The sequence below is a fragment of the Neodiprion pinetum genome, chromosome 6 (assembly GCF_021155775.2).
Source record: "Neodiprion pinetum isolate iyNeoPine1 chromosome 6, iyNeoPine1.2, whole genome shotgun sequence".
NCBI lineage: Eukaryota > Metazoa > Arthropoda > Insecta > Hymenoptera > Diprionidae > Neodiprion > Neodiprion pinetum.
The window spans coordinates 1,465,235-1,477,300 of record NC_060237.1 but is presented as its reverse complement, the minus strand read 5'-3'; the positions used below and the strand labels follow the sequence as shown (position 1 = coordinate 1,477,300).

Genomic DNA, 12,066 nt, shown 5'->3' with positions numbered 1-12,066 from the left:
AAAAGGAAGGTCAACCCCTTTGTATTTTTGGCGAAAATTTTCGCGATTTTAAAAGGTGCTGGAATCAAGTCTTCCTGGCACTATTCCGACGTAATTTTGCAAGAGAAATCGATAGGGCGCAGTCCCAATACGCTGCGGTCAACGCATCAAAAGTTACAGCCAAAAAACAAAAACCTGAATTTTCGACATTTTTCAGCAGGTGCTTTTTCCTTCGTAACTTCTCTCCTGTTGATCCCACGCTCTTCTCGCTGCGTTTTCTGAGTTCCTAGGGGTCCAATTGATCGGGAAAGAGTCATACGAATCAATTCTGAGACGAAAAATTTTTTGGTGAAAAAAAAAGGAAGGTTAACCCCTTTGTATTTTTGGCGAAAATTTTCGCGATTTTAAAAAGTGCTGGAATCAAGTCTTTCTGGCACTATTCCGACGTAATTTTGCGAGAGAAATCGATTGGGCGCAGTCTCAATACGCTGCGATCGACGCATCAAAAGTTACAGCCAAAAAACGAAAACCTGAATTTTCGACATTTTTCAGCGGGTGCTTTTTCCTTCGTAACTTCTCTCCTGTTGATCCCACGCTCTTTTCGCTGCGTTTTCTGAGTTCCTAGGGGTCCAATTGATCGGGAAACAGTCATACGAATCAATTCTGAAACGAAAAATTTTTTGGCGAAAAAAAAAGGAAGGTTAACCCCTTTGTATTTTTGGCGAAAATTTTCGCGATTTTAAAAAGTGCTGGAATCAAGTCTTTCTGGCACTATTCCGACGTAATTTTGCGAGAGAAATCGATTGGGCGCAGTCTCAATACGCTGCGATCGACGCATCAAAAGTTACAGCCAATAAACGAAAACCTGAATTTTCGACATTTTTCAGCGGGTGCTTTTTCCTTCGTAACTTCTCTCCTGTTGATCCCACGCTCTTTTCGCTGCGTTTTCTGAGTTCCTAGGGGTCCAATTGATCGGGAAAGAGTCATACGAATCAATTCTGAGACGAAAAATTTTTTGGTGAAAAAAAAAGGTAGGTTAACCCCTTTGTATTTTTGGCGAAAATTTTCGCGATTTTGAAAAGTGCTGGAATCAAGTCTTCCTGGCACTATTCCAACGTAATTTTGCGAGAGAAATCGATTGGGCGCAGTCCCAATACGCTGCGGTCAACGCATCGAAAGTTACAGCCAAAAAACGAAAACCTGAATTTTCGACATTTTTTAGCAGGTGCTTTTTCCTTCGTAACTTCTCTCCTGTTGTTCCCACGCTCTTTTCGCTGCGTTTTCTGAGTTCCTTGGGGTGCAATTGATCGGGAAAGAGTCATACGAATCAATTCTGAGACGAAAAATTTTTTGGTGAAAAAAAAAGGAAGGTTAACCCCTTTGTATTTTTGGCGAAAATTTTCGCGATTTTGAAAAGTGCTGGAATCAAGTCTTCCTGGCACTATTCCGACGTAATTTTGCGAGAGAAATCGATTGGGCGCAGTCCCAATACGCTGCGGTCAACGCATCGAAAGTTACAGCCAAAAAACCAAAACCTGAATTTTCGACATTTTTCAGCAGGTGCTTTTTCCTTCGTAACTTCTCTCCTGTTGATCCCACGCTCTTTTCGCTGCGTTTTCTGAGTTCCTTGGGGTGCAATTGACCGGTAAAGAGTCATACGAATCAATTCTGAGACGAAAAATTTTTTGGTGAAAAAAAAAGGAAGGTTAACCCCTTTGTATTTTTGGCGAAAATTTTCGCGATTTTAAAAAGTGCTGGAATCAAGTCTTCCTGGCACTATTCCGACGTAATTTTGCGAGAGAAATCGATTGGGCGCAGTCCCAATACGCTGCGGTCAACGCATCGAAAGTAACAGCCAAAAAACGAAAACCTGAATTTTCGACATTTTTTAGCAGGTGCTTCTTCCTTCGTAACTTCTCTCCTGTTAATCCCACGCTCTTTTCGCTGCGTTTTCTGAGTTCCTTGGGTTGCAATTGATCGGGCAAGAGTCATACGAATCAATTCTGAGACGAAAAATTTTTTGGTGAAAAAAAAAGGAAGGTCAACCCCTTTGTATTTTTGGCGAAAATTTTCGCGATTTTAAAAAGTGCTGGAATCAAGTCTTCCTGGCACTATTCCGACGTAATTTTGCGAGGGAAATTGATTGGGCGCAGTCCCAAATCGCTGCGGTCAACGCATCGAAAGTTACAGCCAAAAAACCAAAACCTGAATTTTCGACATTTTTCAGCAGGTGCTTTTTCCTTCGTAACTTCTCTTCTGTTGATCCCACGCTCTTTTCGCTGCGTTTTCAGAGTCCCTTGGGGTGCAATTGATCGGGAAAGAGTCATACGAATCAATTCTGAGACGAAAAATTTTTTGGTGAAAAAAAAGGAAGGTTTGTATTTTTGGCGAAAATTTTCGCGATTTTAAAAAGTGCTGGAATAAAGTCTTTCTGGCACTATTCCGACGTAATTTTGCGAGAGAAATCGATTGGGCGCAGTCCCAATACGCTGCGATCAACGCATCAAAAGTTACAGCCAAAAAACAAAAACCTGAATTTTCGACATTTTTCAGCAGGTGCTTTTTCCTTCGTAACTTCTCTCCTGTTGATCCCACGCTCTTTTCGCTGCGTTTTCTGAGTTCCTTGGGGTGCAATTGATCGGGAAAGAGTCATACGAATCAATTCTGAGACAAAAAATTTTTTGGTGAAAAAAAAAGGAAGGTTAACCCCTTTGTATTTTTGGCGAAAATTTTCGCGATTTTAAAAAGTGCTGGAATCAAGTCTTCCTGGCTCTATTCCGACGTAATTTTGCGAGAGAAATCGATTGGGCGCAGTCCCAATACGCTGCGATCAACGCATCAAAAGTTACAGCCAAAAAACAAAAACCTGAATTTTCGACATTTTTCAGCAGGTGCTTTTTCCTTCGTAACTTCTCTCCTGTTGATCCCACGCTCTTTTCGCTGCGTTTTCTGAGTTCCTTGGGGTGCAATTGATCGGGAAAGAGTCATACGAATCAATTCTGAGACGAAAAATTTTTTGGTGAAAAAAAAAGGAAGGTTAACCCCTTTGTATTTTTGGCGAAAATTTTCGCGATTTTAAAAAGTGCTGGAATCAAGTCTTCCTGGCTCTATTCCGACGTAATTTTGCGAGAGAAATCGATTGGGCGCAGTCCCAATACGCTGCGGTCAACGCATCGAAAGTTACAGCCAAAAAACCAAAACCTGAATTTTCGACATTTTTCAGCAGGTGCTTTTTCCTTCGTAACTTCTCTCCTGTTGATCCCACGCTCTTTTCGCTGCGTTTTCTGAGTTCCTAGGGGTCCAATTGATCGGGAAAGAGTCATACGAATCAATTCTGAGACGAAAAATTTTTTGGTGAAAAAAAAAGGAAGGTTAACCCCTTTGTATTTTTGGCGAAAATTTTCGCGATTTCAAAAAGTGCTGGAATCAAGTCTTCCTGGCACTATTCCGACGTAATTTTGCGAGAGAAATCGATTGGGCGCAGTCCCAATACGCTGCGGTCAACGCATCGAAAGTTACAGCCAAAAAACGAAAACCTGAATTTTCGACATTTTTCAGCAGGTGCTTTTTCCTTCGTAACTTCTCTCCTGTTGATCCCACGCTCTTTTCGCTGCATTTTCTGAGTTCCTAGGGGTCCAATTGATCGGGAAAGAGTCATACGAATCAATTCTGAGACGAAAAATTTTTTGGTGAAAAAAAAAGGAAGGTTTACCCCTTTGTATTTTTGGCGAAAATTTTCGCGATTTTAAAAAGTGCTGGAATCAAGTCTTCCTGGCTCTATTCCGACGTAATTTTGCGAGAGAAATCGATTGGGCGCAGTCCCAATACGCTGCGATCGACGCATCAAAAGTTACAGCCAAAAAACGAAAACCTGAATTTTCGACATTTTTCAGCGGGTGCTTTTTCCTTCGTAACTTCTCTCCTGTTGATCCCACGCTCTTTTCGCTGCGTTTTCTGAGTTCCTAGGGGTCCAATTGATCGGGAAAGAGTCATACGAATCAATTCTGAGACGAAAAATTTTTTGGTGAAAAAAAAAGGAAGGTTAACCCCTTTGTATTTTTGGCGAAAATTTTCGCGATTTTAAAAAGTGCTGGAATCAAGTCTTCCTGGCTCTATTCCGACGTAATTTTGCGAGAGAAATCGATTGGGCGCAGTCCCAATACGCTGCGATCGACGCATCAAAAGTTACAGCCAAAAAACGAAAACCTGAATTTTCGACATTTTTCAGCGGGTGCTTTTTCCTTCGTAACTTCTCTCCTGTTGATCCCACGCTCTTTTCGCTGCGTTTCCTGAGTTCCTAGGGGTCCAATTGATCGGGAAAGAGTCATACGAATCAATTCTGAGACGAAAAATTTTTTGGTGAAAAAAAAAGGAAGGTTAACCCCTTTGTATTTTTGGCGAAAATTTTCGCGATTTTAAAAAGTGCTGGAATCAAGTCTTCCTGGCACTATTCCGACGTAATTTTGCGAGAGAAATCGATTGGGCGCAGTCACAATACGCTGCGATCAACGCATCAAAAGTTACAGCCAAAGAACGAGAACCTGTGTTTTCGACATTTTTCAGCAGGTGCTTTTTCCTTCGTAACTTCTCTCCTGTTGATCCCACGCTCTTTTCGCTGCGTTTTCTGAGTTCCTTGGGGTCCAATTGATCGGGAAAGAGTCATACGAATCAATTCGGAGACGAAAAATTTTTTGGCGAAAAAAAAAGGAAGGTTGGGCGTAATCCTAATACGTTGCGATCAACGGAATAAGAGTAACAGCCGAAAAACCGAAGACTTACTGCCTACTTTTTCCGCTGCTCGTCCTACGGACCTTTCGCTGCGTTTCCTGAGTTTTTGGGGTTCCAATTGGTCTAGACAGCTGCGTCGTAATCGATCTCGAGCTGAAAATCTTTTCGCCCCAAAATGGAAGACAAAAATCAGGCCTCTGCAGTTTTTTGGTCTCTTTTTTGACGATTTTGCAAAATGCCAGAACAAATCTGTTGAGGCGCTATATGGACGTCATCCTTCGAAGGCATTCGATTGCGCATAGTCTATCGGGTTTTTCCAACGTCTGCGAGTTAGACAGAAAGGATATTCGTTTCAATGCTCGCCGTATTCACTAAAATTACTTCCACGAGGCTAACGGAGAAAACGTTATTTTTCTCCGACGGAAATTTTTAAGCGTCGGTACGTCAGTCGTCTATCGGTTACGATATGTCGGCTACCACGTTGACCGTTGACGTTAACTGATGAGATACTCTAAGTAACCGCGCGATGCAATATATTTTCAGCTCATTCCCATAAGAATTCCGAAGTGTCCCGAATGGGCGTTGAAAACCAGAGATCTACAGAGAGTGTCTGGCGAAGACATATATTTTCTGTCAATCTAGTGAGACTGCCTCGAGTTCAAGCCGGAGGGCAATATATATCAACGCTTGGTATCTCCAACAGTCGGAGGACTACTTTTAGTTGCATCTGATATAAAGTAGACCGGCCGCGGTGCGTAAGTTTCATACTCGGTTTTCTACGTCATTTAATAACATGATAAATTCAAGAGTCCAATGCACGTGACGGTTTCGATTATCATTATCACCAAAGTAAAATTAGTCAGCACCCTGTTGTAATGTTGTATTAACGATTACTCAATAAGCGTTATCTCGCGACCGCTCCGAAAGTCCGAGTAGTGAATCTACTGCAAACAGCAAACCCGGGCTTTGGTCGACGAGAAAATCGGCCGAGTATCAATCCTGTCATCGGGACGCGAAGTTGGCGTGCCACATACCGGCGCCCCACCCTTCGGCAGTCAAGTGTTGTCGTGAACTTGGTTTTGTATCTAACATTGCAAATCGGGATTACTGACTATGGACGATCTTCGACGGAGATCTCTTGACTCGTAAAGTGAGAACTCTCTAACTCGAATCCATCCACTGTATTGATTGTATGTCAGAAAAATCAATTCGTTACCGTCATTTTAACACCGCCGAGTGAGCCACATAACCTGTGATTTGTCTTATACAGTGGTGCTTTTGTAGATATTTCAATTCAAGAATGTGCAGTGATTGTGACTTGAGGTTTCGTTCAACTACGTAACTAATCACGTGTATTTCGTTCTGAGTATTATACAAAAAATTCAGCATGTATGCCCTACAAATGCAAACTGCCTGTCAGGGCGAAGGCAGTGGTGAACCGGAAGATCCAAGTAGTATACAACAGGAGCCAACGCGTCCTGCTACTCAGGATTGTAGCGCGTACGACATTGTCAGAGCTACACAGGTAAACCGTCACTTGTATAACTGACGTATAAAAATGTGCATTGTTAGTCAATCATTAGAGAGATTATCAAAATTCAGTCAGATGTTCTGTTTATTTCGATAGCCAAGAATATAATATATACTTATATACTTGATAAAATATTAAACCACTTGAGAATGTTTATCAATATATCTGACTATTATAATAACATTCAACACAGTATGGCGCCTTGGAGCGAGTTACTGAATTAGTTGAAGCTGGGGCAAATGTGAATCAACCAGATTCGGAGACTGTTACTCTCTTGCATTGGGCATCGATCAACAATCGGAAGGAAATTGTCAAATATCTTATTGCCAAAGGCGCTATCGTCGATGCAATCGGTGGAGAATTAGCCTCGACTCCGCTTCATTGGGCCACAAGGTTGGTTTTTGATCAACAACATTCTGAAAAGTAGAAAGTAATCTCATTCATTTAATAGTTTTCACTCAATACTATATCAAAATTTTTAGGCAAGGGCACCTACCAACGGTCGTATTATTGCTAAGAGCAGGTGCTGATCCTTCTTTGAGAGACTCGGAAGGATTTTCATGCATTCATTTGGCAGCTCAGTTCGGTCATACAGCTATCGTTGCATATCTAGTCGCAAAAGGAGTTAATCCAAATATGCCTGATAGAAGCGCCATGACTCCGTTAATGTGGAGTGCATATAAAGTGAATAGGTATGTAAATCTGAAGATTGTAGATTTCTTATTGATAATAAAATGTACATTTACAAGGTACACACTCAAAATGCTTTACAACATCCTGTATATAACGACAGGATGATCATTCAATAATTATATCTTACAGTCTAGATCCAACCCGATTGTTATTAACCCTGGGTGCATCAAATTCACTCACAGACAACCTCCATGGTAATACAGCCTTGCATTGGGCCATTATAGCAAAGAACAACACTGCCATATCAACGTTAGTTCACAGTGGGGCATCGTTAGATGTTCCCAACTTTCAAAATGAAACACCTCAAAGCTTGTTGAGTCCACATATAGGAGCAGTGTGGCTGGGTCATAAGATAAGTCAAGAAATTAAGGAGAAACAAGGACGCACAAGAGCATGGTGCAGAGACAAGGTATAACAATTTGATAATCCATTCGCACCACGTGGAAAAGTACGGCCAATGAAACAGTCAAAGATATTTTATTTGTACAAGCCACTTTATGGTAACATAGAACCTAAACAAGCTTTAATCAATAGTTGGGTGGTTATTGATATACGTAGCACAGTGAATAATTGTTGGAATAAGCATCGTGAGCTATAACTATATGTGATATATCGTAGTAATATTATACTCTCAATTAGACTAAATTTGTTTCCCTCTTTCAATTACAGTGAATTATTGTCATGTGAATGATTTTATTTGTAGGAGAGGAACACAGGGAAAATTGATGAACTCTAAGTGATCGATATCGATTGTATTGTAATATGCTCTTGTTGAATGACACCTACATTGCATGAAACTCGATTACAATTTTGAACCATTCTTTTTATACCAGTCTAATAATCCTTGAAGTATCATTGATAAAAACCGTTGCCTAGTAATTCTCGATGTATTATGACAACTTGATGACAGTTATGAAATTTTTTCCTCAGTGCTTAGTAAATTACAATAATAATTGTAAATTAATAATTTATATGGAACGAGGTACATTAGTTTCATATTATTAAAAACCTTATAATGCCTAAAATTATTATTTTATCATGATTTTCAGAGAGTGAGATGGTATTGTATGGTCAGCACTCCGTTCTTCGTGTTTTACATCATCGGATTAGTCCTCCAAAGTGGATTTGATTATTTAGCAAAATTAGGTGCCTTCCTCACCATCTACATAGCCGTCTACTTGGCGAATCACTTTCTGTTTGACGAACGTCTTTTTCACATTTTGCCCATGTCAATATACCTGGCTACAAAGGTGAATATTTATATAATAATCAAAAAGTCATCAAATATATAAATTAGAATACAAGTCTTTGACCAGTCGACTATTTAAAGAATGTAAGTTCAGAGATATTTCTGACAAATTACAGATGTGGATATATATAACATGGATATTTTGGCTGGGAGTACATGCAGCCTGGTATCTGTGGTTCATGTTAGTTGTTGGATCCGTACCTTTGTGGACATGCTTTTTAAAATCATGGAGGGGAAATCCAGGAGTGATTACAGCAACGCATGAAGACAAATTAAATGTGTGTACTGAATATGTTTGATGTTTGCACGTGCGAAATTCACTTGAAAACTTATACTCAACATATGAATAGCTAGTTCATTTTATCAGGCTAGAAGAATTTTTTCAAACGAACTTCCATGTCATTAATATAAAAAGTACTTTTTTTCTACAAGCCTAAGTTGTAAGTTATACATATTTCAGACAATTATTGCGTTGGCAGAATCTGGTGGTTTTGAACCGCAATGGTTTTGCAGTAGTTGCTTGGTTAGAAGACCGATGCGCTCAAAGCATTGTTCTTCTTGTGATCGCTGTGTTGCTCGATTCGACCACCACTGTCCTTGGGTGAATAACTGCATTGGTACGTGTACGATGGAGTTTACCTAAGTTTCAAAATTCTTCATATTACACGTTGTTTCCATTAAAAAATTTCATCCTTAGGAGCAAACAATCATAAATATTTCCTTGGATTCTTGGCATCTCTACTAGCCTTGTGTATTGTGGTTTTGTCAGCAAGCGTACAATACTGGCAGTTTGAGTGTTGGAGTAATCTCACAAATGGCCATAGTCCAGATAATTACTTGGTATCAGCAGCTACTTGCGACGCGTGGGTAGCTTGGGTATCTGCAAATACAGCACTTCATTCTTTTTGGGTAGGAACGTTGTTGGCTTGTCAGTGCTACCAGGTAAATAATTCCATTTCTTAAGGTTTTTTCCATTAATTTTTTGAACCATACTTGTATTGTGTACTTGGATTTCGTAAAGGAAATGTTGAATGAGTTAATTTTTATCCTTAGATCATGGTCCTGGGTATGACGACCAATGAACGTATGAACGCAGGTCGTTACAAACACTTCAAGCAAGGTAATCCCTTTCACAGAGGGGCAATACAGAACGCTGCTGATTTTTGTGGGTTAAGCTTCTGTGGTGTTAAAGCAAAGCCGAGCTCAGACTGGTTGCACAGCTTTGATCTCAAGCAGAGCATAGAAAAATTACCTTTGCTTGCGGCAAAAGACAATTATCAATATGTATAAGGATATTGGATAGCTAATACGGTATATCTCGTGTGAAGATTATTGGCATTGTTATTACGTTATCACTATTGGAGTTATCAGATTTTGATACGCCGTTTCACTTGTTTTTATAGTTAATCTGTAGTACCAAAGAGAGTTACTATGTTGAAATAATAATGATTAAGTGACTTGATAAGATTGGATGGTAAGCAAGGAGCAAATTGTGTATCTAAACACATTCCTAGAACTTGAATTAAAACAAAGAGAGTTTTCAAATTCCATTTAAAATCGCTAATGTAGACTGGGACGAAAAAAAAGTACTACAGTTTTTTCTTGATGATCAATTGATCTCTATACTTGCTGTGTAACAAATTCTTTCAGTTAATAGCCTTTGCAATTAGCGTTTACTTACTAGTGTCGTGTTTGAATTTTGACTCTAAATAAGCCGCGATACAAGTTGAATATGATAAAACGAGTCTCAGCTCGGCACTAGATGCAGCTACATTTCTCCTTATATCTATATGACTAGTAATTGTATTGAATCTTCTTACAAGTTGTATCACAACTACTGTTGTTGCCGGTTTAATTTTTATATTATTTTGTAACATTTGTTGGTGATTCCAAACCAGTTCTAAACAATTTGCCCACTTAATTCTACCATTATTGTAAACTAATCGAAATTCCGAGTCATGGTCTGATTTGTGCAGAGATGCCTTATTATTAGTACGCATTTCAATAAGAAAATTCATAAAGTATCTTGATTGGCGATACATTGCTTATTGTTCTTGAAGCGCTATTTGCTCGCCTTGTGCCATTACTTGCGAAACATTTTATGATTATATATACAGGATGAGGCTATATACAGCATTGCACGAAAGCTGAAGATACACGGCTTTACCAACATTAAAATATAGCTATGTACACTGCCGGCCAATGTATTGATATTGATTGGCAGTGTATGTAAATAACTTCGATATTTTTGCAAATAATTAACGTTAACCAAATTGTATCCCGTCAACATAACTGTATCATTTTGTATCGCTCGACCTGTATAAATAATTGTATCACATACCAAAAGCAAATATAAAACAGGCCCCTTTATGCGATAAAAGACTTCTAGAGAAAAAGCTGACAGTTTTTATGCTTTTCGCGAGTACATTGTGGTATCTCACAATTCATAGAATTGCTCAAAAAAGATGATAATAGGGCGGTTTTTTTTTTTTTTTTTTTTACTGCATAAAGTAGTCTACAATGACTTTTCATTTTTAATATATTTTGCTGTATTAATTTGTATATATCTTGTGTCATTTAATATTTTCCTTTGTTTACCGAAGTAAGTAATGAGGTGAATTGTGATAAAGGTTGGTACTGAAATAATGATGATAATTAAAGACCACAAACTGACTAAGTTCTTTACACCAAAAGAAAAAATTTGATTTTGATACGCTATGAATTTGGCATTCAAATTTATTTACTTCGTTGAAATCTAGCATGTGAGATGCGTGATGTAATCTTCTGATATAAACAAAACAGCGTTAATATTAGATTAATTGTGGCATATTATAGATTAAGGCAAACATTGTGTGGGCTTCATATATGAACCCAGTTTTAAAATACGCTTTGCAAGCAATTTAAGAAAAAAAAATTGGTAATAATAATTGTAATAATTGAAAATCTTACTGTTTCAGATAGTTGCTTGTTGTCTTGCTAACACAGGTTTTAACAGAACTTATGGCTGCACTTCATTATTGTTCAATAAATGTTATTCACCACTAAACACAAAGTCACAGCTGCGTACTTGCATTGTGCAAATTTCCGCAACAGTGTTGTAACTAGGCTCTAGGAGGCGTTTTAGAACTTAATAACATCGCTGTTGCAGTCCTTTTCACATTATCGGTATGTATTACTGTTAGTTTGTGTTTGATTGGCTGGTCTGTGTTACGGACATCGGTTTCATATTTTCAACTCTTACATCCATGTTTTGAAGAATGGTAAGCTTTATGTCCGTTAATCGATCATTTCTCGAATATTATTGGATCGTTATACTGTGCACTGATATTTCCAATCACATAATAGCTGTAAATTACTTCATACACCTTTGGCTCACGTTAGTTATTCTGTAAGAAGTACATTGATCCTGTGTGTACTTTATGTTTTTACAATGTCTCTCTAAATACGTAGTGTGTAAATTGTTTATGACACAACGATTAGTTCGTCCTTGTCACAATTGATATCATAAGTATCAACACATACATGTGTCTTGATGGCTGAAAAGCGTAGTTATCATCGCACAACACATATTTAGTCATTAAAAGCATGCGAAACTGTGTACTATAATATTTCTTGTGGGTGTATAAATAAAAAATAATTGATCAAAAAAATGAAAACTTTAAATGTAAAGCACATTAAAAATAGAGACCTATTGACAATCAAGTCATTTGTCTCAAGTGTCAAGATCTGACCAGTGTATCGAAAAATTATGTATTACTTGCATGTAGAATATTAATTTACGCTTCTGTGAAACTTCTAGTCCAGCCAATTTTGCCAAGACGCTTGTATCATGGGTTCCAATATACTTCATCAATTGTTTCATGAATGTTACTATATGGAATGATTA

General features: G+C 38.5%; 1 protein-coding gene across 1 annotated transcript; it reads left to right on the top strand.

Annotated features, from left to right (window-relative positions):
- The first annotated feature begins 5,370 nt into the window (after positions 1 to 5,370).
- Positions 5,371 to 11,911, top strand: Hip14 (palmitoyltransferase Hip14). The gene is made up of 9 exons (XM_046632425.2): positions 5,371 to 6,232; positions 6,432 to 6,631; positions 6,721 to 6,930; positions 7,061 to 7,340; positions 7,981 to 8,181; positions 8,297 to 8,458; positions 8,641 to 8,797; positions 8,878 to 9,122; positions 9,234 to 11,911. Exons 1-9 carry the CDS (start codon positions 6,095 to 6,097, stop codon positions 9,468 to 9,470), a joined length of 1,830 nt encoding a protein of 609 aa, XP_046488381.1. The 5' UTR covers positions 5,371 to 6,094; the 3' UTR covers positions 9,471 to 11,911.
- The last annotated feature ends 155 nt before the right edge of the window (positions 11,912 to 12,066 follow it).

Bases quoted from the DNA above. Each gene is read 5' to 3' on its own strand.
- Hip14 (XM_046632425.2), top strand. From the start codon at position 6,095: ATGTATGCCCTACAAATGCAAACTGCCTGTCAGGGCGAAGGCAGTGGT. The intron at 6,632-6,720 runs GTTGGTTTTTGA...CAAAATTTTTAG, and splicing joins CCGCTTCATTGGGCCACAAG to GCAAGGGCACCTACCAACGG. The intron at 6,931-7,060 runs GTATGTAAATCT...TATATCTTACAG, and splicing joins AGTGCATATAAAGTGAATAG to TCTAGATCCAACCCGATTGT.